The sequence below is a fragment of the Coregonus lavaretus genome (assembly GCF_964263955.1).
Source record: "Coregonus lavaretus genome assembly, chromosome: 27".
Taxonomy (NCBI): Eukaryota; Metazoa; Chordata; class Actinopteri; order Salmoniformes; family Salmonidae; genus Coregonus; species Coregonus lavaretus.
The window spans coordinates 7,716,238-7,735,998 of NC_140014.1; the positions used below are offsets into that span (position 1 = coordinate 7,716,238).

The 19,761-nt window shown below is 42.0% G+C and overlaps 3 protein-coding genes across 3 annotated transcripts; 2 read left to right on the top strand and 1 right to left on the bottom strand.

Moving 5' to 3' along the window:
• Nucleotides 1-168: 168 nt before the first annotated feature.
• On the top strand, nt 169-4,676 carry iqcc (IQ motif containing C). The gene is made up of 5 exons (XM_084144246.1): nt 169-326; nt 1,055-1,198; nt 3,444-3,783; nt 3,964-4,088; nt 4,377-4,676. Exons 1-5 carry the CDS (start codon nt 291-293, stop codon nt 4,410-4,412), a joined length of 681 nt encoding a protein of 226 aa, XP_084000372.1. The 5' UTR covers nt 169-290; the 3' UTR covers nt 4,413-4,676.
• Nucleotides 4,677-5,664: 988 nt separating this feature from the next.
• On the top strand, nt 5,665-15,285 carry dcdc2b (doublecortin domain containing 2B; the record flags this gene model as incomplete). Its single annotated transcript, XM_084143826.1, has 14 exons — nt 5,665-5,945; nt 6,282-6,333; nt 8,372-8,442; nt 8,542-8,673; nt 9,327-9,461; nt 9,644-9,683; nt 9,953-10,018; nt 10,140-10,308; nt 10,588-10,697; nt 12,376-12,447; nt 12,689-12,763; nt 12,889-12,999; nt 14,860-14,973; nt 15,101-15,285. The coding sequence occupies 14 exons, from the start codon at nt 5,665-5,667 to the stop codon at nt 15,236-15,238; spliced, it is 1,566 nt and encodes a 521-aa protein (XP_083999952.1). The 3' UTR covers nt 15,239-15,285.
• A 291-nt stretch (nt 15,286-15,576) lies between these two features.
• Nucleotides 15,577-18,368, bottom strand: tmem234 (transmembrane protein 234). The gene is made up of 5 exons (XM_084144071.1): nt 18,313-18,368; nt 17,518-17,669; nt 17,307-17,373; nt 16,993-17,085; nt 15,577-16,826 (listed from the first exon to the last, which is right to left on the bottom strand). The coding sequence occupies exons 1-5, from the start codon at nt 18,350-18,352 to the stop codon at nt 16,714-16,716; spliced, it is 465 nt and encodes a 154-aa protein (XP_084000197.1). The 5' UTR covers nt 18,353-18,368; the 3' UTR covers nt 15,577-16,713.
• Between the last annotated feature and the right edge of the window lie 1,393 nt (nt 18,369-19,761).

Here is a 19,761-nt window from a genome sequence, read left to right on the forward strand (position 1 = left end):
TTGCAAAAATAAGTATATCCGGGGTCGCTCATATATTTTTCAAAATAAACACCAATAACGACATAAACACGCAGACATTACTAATAGCTTTGAATAGTTAAAGCAAAACAATTTGTTTTTCATATATTGCTAATACAGACGAGTTTGCAACTTCTAATGAGATTTTGATAGATATTTTCAATTACAGATTTAATGAAGGGACTTTTAATTTTCAGTTCACGTGGTTGTGACACCGGAAAAGGAACAGAAGTCGGTTTATTTCCCGCGAACTTTGCATCGTTACCATAGCAATGGAGGGAAGCGAGTGGATTTTCATACGTTTTCAGGTAAAAGCAGCTAGCTAGCTAACTAACTGACGTCTCCAAACAAAGACTGCTCGTTTGCTTATCGTAGCTAGCTAGCTACGTGTTGTCTTGCTACTATAGCTGCGTGCATGTTGCTAGAAAGCAGCTTCAAAGCTAACTTTAGCTAGTGTTGGCTGAAGGCAGCAGCAACTGAGTATATGATGCTTTCTAGCTAAATACAGTACTGTAGCTAGCTACGGTCTCTGTTGTACAGGGTTGTATGCACACATTGTATGTAGCTAGCCTTTTATGAGTAGTGTAGATTCCCTGTGTGTGAATGTACTCTGCCAAATGGTCTGGACCTTTATGGCACAGTAGGAAAGTGTACAACATGCTCTGTAACATACAGTACAGTAGCTAACGTTAGTTGCTTGTTCATGCCCTAGCTGTACCCCTCTTGCTCTAAAGGGTAGATTATCCCAGAAGCCTCCTTCATTTGATGGAAGTGTTTCCATTTGCATTGGGAATAGAGGCTTCTCCGGAGAGGTGGAATAATGTGGTCAATGGCCATCCTGTATACAACAGCCCCTGCCAAGAGGTCTGGAGGGACCTTCATGGCAGAGGTGGTAATATGCTCTCCCTGTTCCTGAAGGGTTGTTGGTTCAAACTCCGCTCCAGTTGTCAATTGCTACACTACTACTAGCTAACACGTTTAATGTCACCAGGTTTTGTAGCTAACACTAACAGACAGTGGTCACCTCATCCCCCAGGCACACGCTCGTGGATATCTGGTGAGAAAGGAGATCAACTGTGCGCGTTCAGAGTTTGAGGACATTGTGAGAGATATCGACGGAGACGTGAACCATTTAGACTGGAAGGGGAACATAATTGCCATTCCTCACTTCAAAGACATTGTAAGTATTTTAGGGTTTCAAACTAAATGTTATTGGACGTGTACACATATTTTGCAGATGTAATCGCGGATGTAGCGAAACGCTTACAGTGCATTCGTAAAGTATTCAGACCCCTTGACTTTTTCCCTCATCAATCTACACACACTATTCGATAATGACAAAGCAAAAACAGGTTTAGACATTTTTGCAAATGTATTACAAAGTAAACTGAAATCACATTTACACAAGTATTCAGACCCTTTACTCAGTACTTTGTTGAAGCACCTTTGACAGTGATTACAGCCTTGAGTCTTCTTGGGTATCATGCTACAAGCTTGGCTCACCTGTATTTTGGGAGTGTCTCCCATTCTTCTCTGCAGATCCTCTCAAGCTCTGTCAGTTTGGATGGGGAGCGTTGCTGCACAGATATTTTCAGGTCTCTCCAGAGATGTTAGATAGGGTTCAAGTCCGGGCTCTAGCTGGGCCACTCAAGGACATTCAGAGACTTGTCCCGAAGCCACTCCTGCGTTGTCTTGGCTGTGTGCTTAGGGCCGTTCGCCCCAGTCTGAGGTCCTGAGTGCTCTGGAACAGGTTATCATCAAGGATCTCTCTGTACTTTGCTCCATTCATCTTTCCCTCGATCCTGACTAGTCTCCCAGTCCCTGCCGCTGAAAAACATCCTCACAGCATTATGCTGCCACCGCTATGTATCACCGTAGGGATGGTGCCAGGTTTCCTCCAGACGTGATGCTTGGCATTCAGGCCAAAGAGTTCAATCTTGGTTTCATCAGACCAGAGAATCTTGTTTCTCATGGTCTGAGAGTCAATTAGGTGCCTTTTCGTAAACTCCAAGTGGGCTGTCATGTGCCTTTTACTGATGAGTGGCTTCCTTCTGTCCACTCTACCATAAAGGCCTGATTGGTGGAGTGCTGCAGAGATTGTTGTCCTTCTGGAAGGTTCTACCATCTCCACAGAGGAACTCTGGAGCTCTATCAGAGTAACCATTGGGTTCTTGGTCACCTCCCTGACCAAGGCCCTTCTCCCCCGATTGCGCAGTTTGGCCGGGCGGCCAGCTCTAGCAAGAGTCTTTGTGGTTCCAAACTTCTTCCATTTAAAAATGATGGAGGCCACGGTGTTCTTGGGGAAATTCAATGCTGCAGACATTTTTTGGTACACTTCCATAGATCTGTGCCTAGACACAATCCTGTCTCGGCGCTCTACGGACAATTCATTCGACACCATGGCTTGGTTTTTGCTCTGACATGCACTGTCAACTGTGGGACCTTATATAGACAGGTGTGTGCCTTTCCAAATCATGTTCAATGAACTGAATTTACCACAGGTGGACTCCAATCAAGTTGTGGAAACATCTCAAGGATGATCAATGGAAACAGGATGCACCTTTCAAGTCTCATAGCAAAGGGTCTGAATACTTATGTAAATAAGGTATTTCAGTTTTTTATATTTAATACATTCGCAAAAATGTCTAAGTCTGATTTTGCTTTGTCATTATGGGTTATTGTGTGTAGATTGATGAGATTTTTCATTTATTTTTTGATCCATTTTAGAATAAGGCTATAACGTAACAAAATGTGGAAAAAGTCAAGGGTTATGAATACTTTACGAATGCACTGGATGTTCCTAGATTCAACAGTGCAGTAATAGCTAACAATACAAAACAATACACAAACAAACAAAAGCAACTAAGAAATATAGAAATATTAGAATGAGCCATGTCAGAGTCCGGAATATAAATATGTATATGATGGTGTGTATAGACATTATGGACAGGATATGAATAGAAAAGGTGTGTACAGCAGTAGTTATAAAGGATGAGCCTTCACTAGAATACAGTATATACATATGAAGTGGGTAAAACAATATGTAAACATTATTAAAGTGACCAGTGTTCAATGACTATGTACATAGGGCAGCAGTCTCTAAGGTGAAGGGTGGAGTACCGGGTGGTAGCCGGCTAGTAACAGTGACTAAAGTTCAGGGCAGGGTACTGGGCGGAGGCTGGCTATTGGTGACTATTTAACAGTCGGATGGCCTGAAAATAGAAGCTGTTTTTCAACCTCTCGGTCCCAGCTTTGATGCACCTGTACTGTCTCCACCTTCTAGATGGTAGCGGGGTGAACAAGCCGTGGCTCAGGTGGCTGAAGTCCTTGATGAGTTTGCCCTTCTCTCGAAGACCATAAGTTCTGCTTGTCATTTTCTGCACAGTTTGTGTATCTAACAAATGTTATTGTACTCTACCATACAGGAAAGCCCATTGCAAAACTCTGGTATCTTCACCAAAAAACATGCGGAAGAAGCACCAGACAGGGGAAGCCATCCTCTGGAGCAGCCAGGGGAGAGAAAAGGGGCACAGCTTATGTCAGATAGGATAGAACCAGAGAGAGACGACCCCCACAGCCATGGACTAGCATCCATCTCCAGGGGCTCCTCCAGTCCTCCTTCTTTTCCACCTGGGGGTGAGGGGGAGACTGAGAGCAGTCAGGGGGAGCTGCTGGATGGAGGATGCATGCTGGAGAGCACAGGGGGTGCGACCACTGTCTGGAGCAGTCTGGGTCTAGATGTGAGCTATGGTCGTTTTCAGAAAGGTAAAGTGTGCGTGGATCAAATCAAAGTTTATTGCTCGCGTACACAGATTTGTGTGTGTGTGAATCCAAAGATTTGAAAGATCTTTCTCTCTCTGATGCTTGTTTTTAGAAACGTTATACTAATTGTTTTTAGGTCATGTAAGTTAATGACTTGCTCTGAACGTGTCTGGCCTTTCCCAGGTTCCCAGCAGTGGCGTAGTCTGGCCCAGGACGTGCCCCATACCCCTGAAGCCTTGCAGCTACACAGGAACACTCTGACCATGGAGATGCTGTGGCTTCAACAAGCTATTGCCAGCCGTAAAAAAGTGAAAGCCGTTTTCTCTAATATTATGTCATTGTCGCATCGTTTTCATTGATTGTGTTGAAGAATAAGACCAATATTCAATGCAAGGTTAACAATTACATTCTCTTTCTCTTTCTCTTTCTCTTTCTCTTTCTCTTTCTCTCTCTCTCTCTCTCTCTCTCTCTCTCTCTCTCTCTCTCTCTCTCTCTCTCTCTCTCTCTCTCTCTCTCTCTCTCTCTCTCTCTCTCTCTCTCTCTCTCTCTCTCTCTCTCTCTCTCTCTCTCTCTCTCTCTCTTTCTCTTGCTCTCAGTACCTGTCACTGAAAGAGAGACTGAATATGTCCTAATGGCAGAGGACCAAGGAGAGGATGTTGCTCTAAACTGGACATTGATTTGTAGGACTGAATCTTTCCCCATGTTGATAAATGAAATTATGTAAGGATAAATTAAATGATACCCCTCCCGGTCGGGGATAGCTAGATTAATTTATTTGGTATCTGATTATTTAAGTATCACATTTTTGGGGTATTTATTCAAGATGTGTATGAGTGGCACAGAGTGAATGTTTGAGGAAACATATATTATTAATAAAGTTTATGTTTGTAAGTATCCATTGACGACATGTTTTTTTATAATAATACTTACGTTGTTGCTATCAGTGCTACATTTGATGTTGCTTCCTTATGTTGTTGCTATCAGTGCTACATGTGATGTTACTTCCTTATGTTGTTGCTATCAGTGCTACATGTGATGTTACTTCACGTCACTACTATTGTCTTCATCGCTGCATAACTATGGTGATCTCCATTGTTTTCAAACAAGTTATGGGAGAGATTCAAGGGAATTCCTGCTGCCTTTAGTTTATCTCAGGTGATTCACACAAGCTCGTATTTCCCATTGAGACCACATAGTCAACACAATCATTAAAGTGCAGTTATATTATTCAACATACTGTTCTTGTCTGTGTGGATATCGTCAACACAAAAGCTGCTTACTTGGCAGCCCATAAAAGGTAAAGCAAGGGAGACTGTTTGAAATGGATGTATGGAAATGGTGTTCCTAGTCCCTCGAGTCAACTCCCAGAGCATTAACCTCTATTGTAGAGGGGTTATCCCTGAGCTTTAACTACTGTTTCAGTTGTACATACTACAGAACTAGCATTAGGCTTTACTTGTGAATTTGACCCTGTAGATTCAACAGGCTTTGTATGTTTGTTTTTTAAAAGACGATGCATAGGAGGTTTATCTTATTTATTCAGCTTACAACACTGTCCCCACTCTCCCTCTTTTGTTGTCGTTCGTTGCTGCTGATGGTTTTGCCCACAAAGCCAGTCATTGCTGGCCCTGCTGCCATGGCAACCAGGAAATACTCACAGCCGCCAGAGAGTAGTGTGTGTGTGAGAGAGCGGAGAAAACAGGAGAGGGAGAGTCCAGAGCTGTGAGAGACAACCACACAGAACACAACAACAGAAGGGGGTCTCACCTTCTAATTCAAACATTTTGACACTCTTCTAGCCTTCTAAGGTGGTTAAGGTTTGAGTGTATGAGAGGTGGTGTGGTAGACCCCGAGCAGACGGGGACACAGACAGCATCTGGAGAAATGGCTTCCAGTGGGACAGCAACTCTCCTGCCTCCAGTCAAGAGCGTGATGGTCTACAGGAACGGTGACCCCTTCTACTCTGGCAGGAGGCTTGTGGTCAACCATCGACAGGTGGCCACCATGGAGGCATTCCTCAATGACGTGACCCACTGCATCCAGGCTCCACTAGCCGTGAGGACCCTGTACACCCCCCGGCAGGGTCACCGGGTCAGGGAACTGCAGGACCTCCAGACCGGGGCCCAGTACGTGGCTGCAGGCTTTGAGAGGTTCAAGAAGCTGGAGTGAGTAGTAGTCTACCAGGCAGAATGATGAATTCTCTAGAAATGGTCTTAATTCTACACCTGTATGTTCAATGGCATTGGTTCATTTATTCATGTTTACCATATATGTCTACCATGTCTACCATGACGTGTGTAAATGTCTAGATACAGTAGGTTACATTATTTTGTCAAAATTAATGTTTCCAATGGGATGTATGCATTGTGTGCCTAATACACATGAAGGCAGTAAACCATTATGCAAATATTTTATACAGACATGGGTTAAGCATTCTACGTCTCGTTAACGTTGGTGATGACATGTGAACCCTTAACATGTCTCTTGGTTTTCCCATACAGTTATTTGAACACAGGGCTGAAGAAGCAGCCTGTACACAGAGAAGGAGCTCAGGTAAGGTTCAATTATGGTTTTCTGTGTGTGGCGACTCTCTCTCGGGTCAGTGGTACAGTCCATTACTCATTAATCCATGCCTAACCCATCTCGGACTCGCCACTGGTATGCTCTGAGGGGGATGGTCACATTATCACACAGCCACTCAAATCAGGTGGATCTGAACTGGTACCAAGACAAATATGAAAATAAGCACCATAATAGAGAACAGGTTTTCTTTCACCGAGCGGTATCACTATTTGCATATTTATTCGACCACACTTCAGATTCATTATGTACAAGTTTGGTTTTGGATGTGCTTTGCGTGTCACAATACTGGACACTGTGGACATCAATCATGATAGACCAAAGTAATAGCACAGGACAGAATTTTGGATACATGTAATCTGTAATGGTCTTCTGCACCAACACACACTCACAGAGCTTGTAGACCACAAGTCAATAACAGATCAATGTTCTGTGCTGTATTCAAGCTGTCACCCAGTGTCTTAGGTCATTGTTGGCCCATTTCAATAGCTCTCTCTTCATCATCGGAAACATTCATATATCAAAGGAGGATAGATCTTGTCTTGATGAGGTAATATTATGCAAAGGACTCTCGGACGTGGCACGGACGCTTGTCATACAAGGCCATTTCAAGCGCAGCATCTCAATAGCCATTCGCACAATGGAAAGTGCTTGCTTTGTATTCAGTCCAATTGGTTGGATAGCTAGATATGAATGTATTTAATTTTCAGCTGTGGAGCATGTACTGCTTTGGAGCAATATCGTAATCCTGAAAAAATCGATCTCCATTATCTGACTGGGACCAGAAAGGCCACCATAGCTTGCCCATCAGCATTCTTTCTCTACACCACTGAGTTAATATGAAACAGTAGAAAGGCAATTGTGTGACACTTGGGTTGGCACAGATGTTGTTTTGCCACTGTGTTATCAGGGCTATGAACATGCCTGGGCAGGCCTGATACCCAGCCTACAGATGTAGGATCTTAGTTTGAGCCAGTTTGCAACAGCAGGAAAATAATCCTGCAACAACAGGAAATGTGAATTAGTATGTGGATTATAATTAATGGCAATTTTTGTTGGGGTTGATACATTTTTCATTAGGGCAAATCAAGTCTGAAATTTCAAAATGGAAATTACAAACTTTAGAAGCCTTTTAAAAACTAAAATACACTACAAGTTTGCATTTCCTGCTGTGCCGCAACAAAATATGAATCAAATTAAGATCCTACATGTGTACCCAGCCCCTCACTAGCAGCCCCATACCTACCGCTCTGTTTAAATACAACAACCATGTTGCATAGTACCACATCAAAGTGGAAACATTGTAGAAACATTATTATCTGGCAGTGGCTGGGTTTTGTGTTAAGTATTGATGTATTGTTATATTATGTGGTCAGAAACAATGAGTGATATTAACAGGGCTTGCCTCAATAGCCTCTGGACCTAATAGTAAGGTCAGTGTCAGTTTTGTGGACAAAATGGCTATATTGTTTAGTTACTCATTCAAGTGGGGCACTCAATCTGTCTATGTAGATGTGTTATTGGCCAGGATGATGATGTGTGTTGCCATGGACACTGCCTTCTGACTGAAGGGTGCATGGCCATAAGTGATAACCGCTTATTGTGAAATGTCTGTGGGTGAATGTTCTGTTCTGTAATTAATACAATTGATATTTTACATTTTAGTCATTTAGCAGACGCTCTTATCCAGAGCATCTTACAGGAGCAATTAGGGTTAAGTGCCTTGCTCAAGGGCACATCGACTGATTTTTCACCTAGTCGTCTCGAGATTTGAACCAACGACCTTTCAGTTACTGGCCCAACGTTCTTAACTGCTAGGCTACCTGGTGGTAAATGATATCAAATGGGATAGTTGCTATATTAATAATTGTTTATCAAATTGTATTATTTGGCATTCACTACTCGGATGAGGTTGTATTTCTGCGTTGTCTTTTTTTCTGACTCACAAATCTATCTAGAACTACAGTGCTGTAGTTTATTTGTAATGTATTCTGTTGTCTTTTTGTCCTAGGCAATATTACTCCACAGACCAAATGTGTCAGCAAAATGGAGAAAGTATATTCCTCTACCCTGTATCATAAAGTGAGTTTCCCTATTAACCTGCTCACCCATTCATAATCTCAAATAGTACACACATTACATAAAGAAACATACAACTTATTTGTGTGTATTCCTCTACAGTGTTTTCCGCAACGGAGATCTCCTCTGCTTGCCATTCCGGTTCATCATTCCCAGGACCTGGCAGCAAGACCTGGATCAGATCCTCGGTCTAGTCACAGAGAAAGCCAATTTACGCACTGGAGCCGTGCGCAGGTCAGACACATGCACACACCACACGTACTCATAAAGGCACACATACACGCAAGCATAGAAACGCATCACATAGGACTACACAGCTGTCACACCCTCACAGCATGTTTGACCTGTTACAGGTAATGGCAGTCTAATGACCTAATGGTACACAGATGACAGTCTCTCCAGGGCCGGTTCCAGGCATAAGCAACAGAATAGTAGAATACACAAGTTGGAATTTCAAAAATTGGTTTTCTCTTGTTATGTCAGTCACTGACCGTCAGTTAATTAGCCATGTCAGCTAACAATTAGCCATGTCAGATAAGTAAATCTTTTTTTTCTGCCCCATGGCAAATGAGAAGAATTGCATGAAATGTGTTATAAAATTGCTAAACTTCTCTCCGCCCGATGGCAAAATGTGTAGAATTGCAGAAATTAAAACTGCAACATTTCTCTACTCCAAATGGCAAAATGGGTAGAATTGCAGGAAATTAAGTTTACAATCGTAAATGTTTCTCTCCGTCATCAAGAGGGGGGCCACTAAAATGTTTTGCCTGCAAGGTGGGGGTGGCCCCCAACCAAATCTCACTTAGGGCCCCCAAAAGGCTTGGGCCAGCCCTGAGTCTCTCTGACCCCATTAGTGACCCCTGACCCTTGAACTTGCGACCTCTCAGGTTGTGCACTCTAGAGGGTGTGACCGTGTCCAGTGCAGATGAGCTGGAGAGTGGACAGTACTACGTGGCTGTGGGAGCGGAGAGGTTCAAGAAGCTTCCCTACGTGGAGATGTTGGTTCCTAAAGCCTCTGAGAGGTATGGATGGAATTATCATTAACATAAATTGTTAGAGAATCTGACAATAGAACAGCTTTTAGACAGACAAGACTAAATCAACCAATTTCCTCTCTGGATTATTGAAGTGTGTATTCTATTCTAAATAAAATAAAATATTGAATTCTATTTTATATGAGTTTCACATTTGCATTATTTTCCAGAAATTACCCTGGAATTAGAAGGTTGTCAAGGAGATATGGGGTAAGCTACTTTCTGCTTAATATCTACTGTCTAATATGTTATATTTATTTTAGTCTGTAGGACAATTGAGCGTGGTATAAAGGTAATAATATAATATAATATGCCATTTAGCAGACGCTTTTATCCAAAGCAACTTACAGTCATATGTGCATACATTATTACATATGGGTGGTCCCAGGGATCGAACCCACTATCCTGGTGTTACAAGCGCCATGCTCTACCAATTGAGCTACAGAGGACCACACCCTGTCTCCCTTTCTCTTGTTCAGGGCAGGAAGGCAGCCAGTGGCCCTGAGGACAGATACAGTGACTCTGCTCTCCTGGACTCTCCAGAGGTACTGTCGAAACACTGTAGCGAAAATGTAGCGGATATTAGTCCAGGTAGTCCCGCCCTGTTTCAGTCTGTTTTCTTCCATTTGGTGCCTAATGAACACGACCCTGATGTTGTGGTCCCAGTCAGACGGACGGAGGGTGAAGTCAACGGGGGACGAAGTGGGGGAGACGGCACTCCCAGCCATCCAAAGGAGACCAAGGAAGGAGGTGAGCTCTATCTTCTACGCCAGACCAGTGAAGGTTCGAGTGAGGAACAGAGCCCAACCTAGGCCTCCGCCAAGGAGTGGACCAGGTAAGAGCACAGACACACACACACTAAAATTACCTGGGGGCCAGTGTCATGCTGTTCTCACGGAGGGCCTGATTTGAATAAGTATTAGATATCAGAAGGGGAACCACAAGAAAGCAGCTTGTGGGCATGATGTGGCCCCTGGGCCGCATGTTTGAGACCCCTGGCATAGTGTGAAATATTGTATTCATGATTGTGTCTAAACAAATTTACGATGATTGATCGTTCATGTCTTTTTTGTGTCTCTCTCTGTGTGTGTGTGTGTGTTTGTGTGCATTGCAGTCCAGGCCAGTGTGTTCAAAGGATGTGTACGGAGGAGGAGAGAGGAGGTGCAGGGGGCTGAGGAGGTGCTGGAGGATGAGAACACAGCAGTCGATCTCCCTGTTGACCAGGTACACCTTTTTCCTCTCCTCTACTCGATTGTCCTACTTACCCAAAGTCCTCCATTCCAGGACAGCAACCACCCCCTCCACTCTGAGTTCCAACTTCTACCCTCAGGTTCCAGATAGAAACCAGACTAAAAAGCAACTGATACAAGCACTCCTTTGTACCCACTGGCTAAAACATGTTAAACACTTGGCCCCGGTAGGGATAGGGAATTCAATGGTCCAGTACCCCCTATCTGATTTTCACATGCACTCTATTGCCTGAAAAAAACAATCTATGTACTATGTGTGTTTTTTAAACTGTTACCCCTGCCTGCAACTACATTTCCCTCTGTGGACAAGTTTGAACTGTTCTTTCTTCCCTGGTCCTTAAGCAGTGCAATAGGACCATGTTTCACTTATCTCCGTGAAATAACGTATGAACAAAACTATAAACGCAACATGTAAAGTGTTGGTCCCATGTTTTATGAGCTGAAATAAAAGATTAAAAGATTTTCCATATGCACAATAAGCTTATTTCTCTCAAATGTTGTGCACAAATTTGTTTACATCCCTGTTAGTGAGCATTTCTCCTTTGCCAAGATAATCCATCCACCTGACAGGTGTGGCATATCAAGAAGCTGATTAAATAGCATGATCATTACACAGGTGAACCTTGTGCTGGGGACAATAAAAGGCCACTCTAAAATGTGCAGTTTTGTCACACAACACAATGCCACAGATGTCTCAAGTTTTGAGGGAGTGTGCACTTGGCATGCTGACTGCAGGAATGTCCACCAGAGCTGTTGCCAGAGAATTGAATGTTCATTTCTCTACCATAAGCCGCCTCGAACGTAGTTTTAGAGAATTTGACAGTACGTCCAACCGGCCTAACAACCGCAAACCACATGTATGGCGTGGTTTGGGCTAGCGGTTTTTTGATGTCAACATTGTGAACAGAGTGCCCCATGGTAGCGGTGGGGTTATGGTATGGGCAGGCATAAGCTATGGACAACAAACACAATTGCATTTGATCAATGGCAATTTGAATACACAGAGATACCGTGATGAGATCCTGAGACCCATTGTCGTGTCATTCATCCGCCGCCATCACCTCATGTTTCAGCATGATAATGCATGGCACGGCCCCATGTCGCAAAGATCTGTACACAATTCCTGGAAGCTGAAAATGTCCCAGTTCTTCCATGGCCTGCATACTCACCAGAAATGTCACCCATTGAGCATGTTTGGGATGCTCTGGATCGACGTGTACGACAGCGTTTTCCAGTTCCTGCCAATATCCAGCAACTTCGTACAGCCATTGTAGAGGAGTTGGACAACATTCCACAGGCCACAATCAACAGCCTGATCAACTATGCAAAGGAGATGTTTCGTAATGCATGAGGCAAATGGTGATCACACCAGATACTGACTGGGTGTTCTGATCCTTGCCCCCCTTTTTTTTAAAGGTATCTGTGACCAACAGATGCAAATACTGTATGTATTCCCAGTCATGTGAAATCCATAGACTAGGGCCTAATTAATTTATTTCAATTGACTGATTTCCTTATATAAACTGTAACTCAGTGAAATTGTAGAAATGTTTTCATGTTGCATTTATATTTTTGTTCAGTATATGTAAGGTTTGTTGGTCTGGTTTATAGTTTAGCAAACTGGAATATGTGTTGTTGTGTCTATGTTTTAGAGAGTGGCAGAGAGAGTGGAGGATGAGGGCCTAATTGGCAGAGATCCTCCTCATTCCAACAGCAGAGATCAGGTGTGTTTCTGTCTGGGATCACTTTATTCCTTGAGTAACATGAGGTTTTATCCCAAGATGTTCAAATGACTTCTCTTCAACGTTTTTTTAACCAAAAATATGTATTTTCAACGTCTTGTGCTCATAGGGATTAAAGTAACAGTCTTTGTTAAATGCATGTTTATTCGCGCCCGGTTGTATGGTTGTTATTAGTGTGAAAGGATTGAGACTACAAGAGGTTCTTTGTATTTTTCTCCTCTAGATTTTGACCAAGGCTACAGTGGGTAAGAAGTTCTGTGAAAAAGATCCCCCTCCCCCCCCAAAAGACCCAGACAAGGTGTGTCTGGTCGATGAACATCACTCATGATTTGGCAAATCATTCTCAACATTGCTACACTACTGAGAGATGCTGTTAGATGATAGAACCACTCAAACAATTGTGATTGTCTTCCTATCACAAAGGTGGAAACATCGACTGAGCAAGACAGGAACTCACCTGCAAATGCCAGCTCTTCAATCTGCAAAGAGGATGCTGTCAATGGGACCCCTAAGCCTGACACAAAAGCACCACAGGTAGAGAAAGCTTTCATTCATTATGTAAAGTGCAATTAAGAAAATAGAACATAGAGTACCTTTTGTTACTTTAGGGCTCACCTTGCAAGTCTGTCTGTAGGTAGATAATCAATCAATCAACCCTTAAACGTCATCAACAGTGATGTGCGTGTGAGAAAAAGGGACGTACTCATTCACTCTGAATGAGTATAGAAGATAATGGATACATTAATGCTTAATGTTTTTACAGAGAAAGGTAGAGACTGTGGAAAATGAGGTGTTGGTTGAGCCAGATCACACAGACGACAGTGATCAGGTATGTGTGTGTGTGTGTGTGTGTGTGTGTGTGTGTGTATATACACTACCAGTCAAAAGTTTGGACACACCTACTCATTCCAGGGTTTTTCTTTATTTTTACAATTATTTACGTTGTAGAATAATAGTGAAGACATCAAAACTATGAAATAACACATGGAATCATGTAGTAAACATTTTTGATTTTTTTTACAAATCAAAATATATTTTAAATTTGAGATTCTTCAAATAGCCACCCTTTGCCTTGATGACAGCTTTGCACACTATTGGCAATCTCTCAACCAGCTTCACCTGGAATGCTTTTCCAACAGTCTTGAAGGAGTTCCCACATATGCTGAGCACTGCGGTCCAACTCATCCCAAACCATCTCAATTGGGTTGAGGTCGGGGGATTGTGGAGGCCAGGTCATCTGATGCAGCACTCCATCACTCTCCTTCTTGGTAAAATAGCCCTTACACAGCCTGGATGTGTGTTGGGTCACTGTCCTGTTGAAAAACAAATGATAGTCCCACTAAGCCCAAACCAGATGGGATGGCATATCGCTGTAAAATGCTGTGGTAGCTATGCTGGTTAAGCGTGCCTTGAATTCTAAATAAATCACAGACAGTGTCACCAGCAAAGCACCCCCACACCATAACACCTCCTCCTCCATGCTTTACAGTGGGAAATACACATGCGGAGATCATCCGTTCACCCACACAGCGTCTCACAAAGACACAGCGGTTGGAACCAAAAATCTCCAATTTGGACTCCAGACCAAAGGACACATTTCCACCGGTCTAATGTCCATTGCTCGAGTTTCTTGGCCCAAGCAGGTCTCTTCTTCTTACTGGTGTTCTTTAGTAGTGGTTTCTTTGCATCAATTCGACCATGAAGGCCTGATTCACACAGTCCCCTCTGAAAAGTTGATGTTGAGATGTGTCTGTTACTTGAACTCTATTAAGCATATTAAGCACTATTAAGCATTTATTTGGGCTGCAATTTCTGAAGCTGGTTGAGAGAATGCGTAGCGTGTGCAAAGCTGTCATCAAGGCAAAGGGTGGCAATTTGAAGAATCTCAAATCTCAAATATATTCTGATTTGTTTAACACTTTTTTGGTTACTACATGATTCCATATGTGTTACTTCATAGTTTTGATGCCTTCACTATTATTCTACAATGTAAAAATAAAGAAAAACCCTGGAATGAGTAGGTGTGTCCAAACTTTTGACGGGTATTGTACAGTATATGTGTTCTTGTGTGATATACTCATTCACTGATATACTCCTAGACTATCACACTGAAGATGTTGGATACATTAAAGCTGGAATCCGTAGTGGTGACGCCACATCCATTTTCTATATTACAACAACAAATACTTTTTTTCCTCGGACGTCATTGCAAGCGCGATAGAACAGCAGAGAATGTACTACAATTGTATTTTACCACACTTACCGCTCCTCTACTTCAAAAACAATAACAAATGCAACTGGGGCGACCAGTGGCGCTGTTTCACCTTATGCGGATCTCAGTTTTAATAAGGCTAAATGTTTTTCATGGTAAACATGTTTTTCCTCTAACAAAAGGCAAACACATCCCTGGAGAATGAGATGCATTCAACCGCAGAGCCAAACACATCTGTCTACAAAGAAAAAGACGCTGCCTTAGAGAGTTGTGTGTCTGCTACTGAAGCACCAAAGGTACAGACACACACAGATAGACACAGACATACACACTTGTTATTCAGTACATAAATACGTAGAAAAACACACTCAATCACTAGAAATGAATTCTGTCTGTACACTCACCCACTCACCCCTATTCAAGGAGCCAGTGACGGAGCCAAAGCTGGCCACTCGACACTCAAGGGCTTCTTCTTCATCATCGTCCTCCGCATCTCAGAGTTTTCGGAAAAGCAGGGGGATCCAAGGAGACAGGGAAAGTCTTCGATCAGGCTCGATTTGAATGATCATCATTGTATATAAAATCACTTTAAAACTAGAGCTGTTTAAAATACAATATATTATGGCCCTGTCTGATTGGTTTATTCTACCTAGGGAGACCTCGTACCCCCCCGCCAGACACTGTAATGGAACAGCCAACAGTCAGTCAATCCCCCCCCCCCCCCCCCCCCAAGATCACAACATCAGAATGACACACAGTTCTAATAATGAGCATAGTAACAAAACATCATGGATTATATAGTCTACCTTTAGCACAATCTATTGTTTTTATTAGCAAACTGAGAATACAAAATGTGAATGTATTCATTATGAGATTGACATATTTTGCAGGAAATAATGTGGTACTGACACTGTTTATTAAAAAATGAATGTTAATGATGCTCAATGCTTTACTTTAATGGAAAGCGGCAAACCTACTGTAAATAGGAAACATTATTTTTGAGACAGTAAGAGAACAAGTAGGCCATAGGCTTCTGTATTATACAGTTATGAACATATTCACTGAATGTAAAGAATTCCTCTTCATCAAAATATACTTGGAAATATCGAATGGAAATATACAATATGAAATATTTTATATCTTACAAAAACAGCAAAGTCCTCTGATTGTACAGTACAAGCATTTTGGTTTAAATGCCATTATTTCTGAATAAAAAGTGCAATTCAACAGCAAACAGACTACAGTTTTTCCCATTCTCAACATATCACCTTGCACGGAACGCCTTTGTAGTTTCATTAAGACATTACAATGTAATAACTGTTTCTCTGAACATGATATACAGTAGCAGCACTTTGATTTCAAGACGTGAACTCTAGTTGGTCTGTTTTCAACAATAACACATTGACTGTGGTCTTCTATAGGCCTAAAGCCTAGTGTTTCTATGGGCAGCATTCACACAACATGGCAGCAAAGCGGCAAGAATGGCTGGCTCGGCTTGAACTAGATAGGCAATAAATCTGGACCCCGGCTGGAATTAACCCTACTTGAACTTCGTGTCACAGTTGTAATAAGGTGTGGGAGCCACAACACTGTGCATGATGAGTTCCTACTAAGCTCATTGCATTCTCTTCTACATATTGTCCAGTCACTCTACTGCCTGGCTGGCATAGGTCAGGATTGTGTCCAGTAGGGAGAAAGCGTTTTGAAACGGGGACTGGGGAAGTAGCTTACTACTTGAACTTGTCCAATAAGAAGCGCTCATTTTCATTCTCTGTTACAAAATGTTGTGTTCTACAGCGATACACTTTGGTCCCTTTGAATAGCCTAAACACTGCTGTAGTTGAAGAAGTATGTTATGTAGCATAAAGTCACTTCCATTGAAGACATAACTAAGCCTATGGAAAGTACCCTAGACAAGAAACAATAAGTTGAACTAGGTGGTATGCGATAGAACCTTTGTTAAAATGTGTCCAGTCATCTTTTTTAGAGCGAGACCCATATAGATATACAGTACTGTGCTGATACAGTTCCTATTTCTATGGTGAGACCTTTGTGCCATTCTGCTGCCCCGTGCTCTCAGTCTCACTGATGGAGCTCACTATGCATAGAGTGATGCCCACCATGGTGAGGACCATTCCTCCAACAGCTCCTGCAACAAACAAACAAACACACAGAGACAGCATGTGAAAAATGAGACCATTCTCAATGCAATGTGTGTTAAGGCTAACCAAACAGCCCTGAGAGCGATGGCAATGTTGTAGAATGTGTGCCATTATGTTTGGAGAGCGGTGACATCACAACCATGCAACACTTACTTCTCCCTCCAAACTCCTCCCCGAGCAGCTTCCCAGTGAGCATGGTGAAGAGGAAGGTGAGGGAGTTGGCCACGGGCACAGCCAGAGACAGATCTGTACGAGGGGAGGAGGAGGGGTAAAAAGGGTGAGGAAGAAATATCAGCATCTAGGGGCAACTTCACCCAACACCCTAGAACAGGGTGAATGGCATCAATGTCTGTCAATCATGTGATTTTGAGATAAGAGAAACCTGAGGATGATGAGATTGTGAGCAGTCGGTGTGTAAAACAGTCATACTGTAGTTCAACATGTCTTAGTAGTAAGATGTAGCTAACCTGTGGTGGCAAGAGTGAAGTAGTACACCAAGGACCCGCTCTGATTCAGTAGGAATGGTATCAGGTACTGCAAATGTAAAGAGACATGTTGTTATAGGCTACATCTGCTATAGGTAACAGGAAAAACATGGAAAGTGTATTTGCATCAATTAAGACTATAGGCCTAAATGAAAAAGTTTTAGTCCCTCTCCAAATACAGATGTCAATTTACCTTGATGTTTAAAAACAGGAACTTAACCTCCGCCAGGAACTGATGAAACTTGTTCTCCTTTTTCACATGTTCAATCCCCTCTGTGCCCCTCTTCAGAAATGGGTTGGTGCAGCCCCACAGCACAGCTACCAGCAGGAGGCATAGTACCTCCACTGGAAAGGAAATGTCTGTCAATCATCTGTTTTAATTAAATTGGATTCAAACAGTTAATTCTGAGTTTATGATAAACACAATTTCAGTTGATAATGGTACCCATGTTGGACAAACAACAATGCCTATGTGCACTGCCAACAACCACCCAATTATTATATTATGGCCAGAAAAGTGAGAGTAGAAAAAGATAAAGCTCTCTAGTTTATCACATTTGCTCACGATGTATTTTACACAACAGATGTTACACATACATGTTTCCCCACTTTCCCCATTAAAACACTAGTCATAGTCTGCCTTATATCAGGTCTGTTGAACTGTTCAAAACGTGTGAATTTTACAATCATGTAAATATATTCAAACTATTTTATACATTGATTGAAGGCTAGCTACAAGTTACTAACTTTTGACTTTCCTTTTCTAGCTAGCTAATGCTACCCGGAAGCTGTCTAGCAAAGCCCTAGCTAACGCTAACTCGTTTTCTCTTGTAATCACAGTTATCGGCTTCAACCTCACTAAATAAGCAATCCAGCCTGCTCGGTTTCATTTGTGTGACTAATAAAATAATTGAGGACTGATAGAGAGCAATGAGTAAGTAATAGCTACGCTAGTATACCCGATTTGCTAGCTAGCTACGCTACTTACCAACGGACACCATTGTAAACACAAGAGTACTGAGTCGCATTCAAGTCAACTACAGTAAACAGTTCTGCAACGTTGGCTGGACACTCCGTCAAACCTAGCTAGTAATTATATCTGATAGTTTTATTTCAGAAGCGAGCTGCGCCTTCATAGAGCATAAAACTAAAATATCAATTTTGGTCAAGCATTTTGGTCTTAATCAATTTACTGTAAAATCTTAAACTGGAACAGACAGCGTTTGAACTACTTTGCAGATATGAAACAAACAGACAATCATAATATCAGTCAAAAATATCAAATTCCCAGTTTATGCTACAAAACCAACTTTATAAGAGGTTTTAAAATAGGTTCTATTTCGCTCAAAATTCCATGACATAGAGTAAGGCATTGTTGGCCGAATGGATGGATGCAATTCAATGCCTGATTAATAGAGCTCATTCACCAATACATTTCTTGGTAGTCCAACAATATTGCTATTGGGTTGTAAATCACAGCTGGCCTGGTAAGATTTGCTGCCTCCATCCCTTCTGGGATGCACTGTTTCAATGACTCAATATTTTGGACAAAAACGGACGAATGTAACTAGCCTGGCAATGTCAATATAATCAAACTAGCAGGGGCAATGACCACAAGTCAGTCATAACGTGGTTTATATGCTAGCGTCTCTATTTATTTAGCAAGATAAAAAACACGGAACCTAACGTTAGCTAGCTAGCAAACTGCATGGAGGATGACTGGCCGACTTTCCCCCCATATCGTTTTTCGGTGGCTACAACTAGAGATGCAGGTGTCATGTGGTTAGCTAGCAAGAAATGTGAATCACTTTGCTAGTTAGCTATGCTGAACTTCAACTACTGTTATCCACAGTTAGCATATCTCTTAGTTGTCAATTAAATGTATTTTGCATCGATCAAATGGGAGGGCAGGCAAGTTCCCATTCATTTGTCAAAACGTGGGTTGGGACCATTGATGTATAAAAACCCTGTGTTGCTGACGCTATGTATTGGCCATTGAGAAGCTTTGACGCCACCAGTTGGCCATATTGGCACTCCCTAGTAGGAGCTGTCCTCCATAAGAATGAATTGAATTCTATTTAAATTAATTGTTTCAAGGACAAAATTACATGTATTTAAGTATTTTCTTGTTGTAGTGGGGGCAGTAACATTAGTACTCTCTCCCCAAAAATACTTTAAGGAAAATGTATTTTATATTTTTGTATTTATGTTTTATGTTTAGCTCACATAATATAATTTAAAAGTATGCATTCAAGTGGCTGTAATATAATAAATGTATCAGAAACGAATGTAGACATTACTAAATGCATTTTTATAGCTTCAAAAATATTTTTTACACTTCAGGAGGAGTATCAAGATGGCTGCGCGGTGGCTTCAATACAGCGCTCCCTATTTTGTCAACCAGGGTTTATACACATTATTGGTTGGGACAAGCATG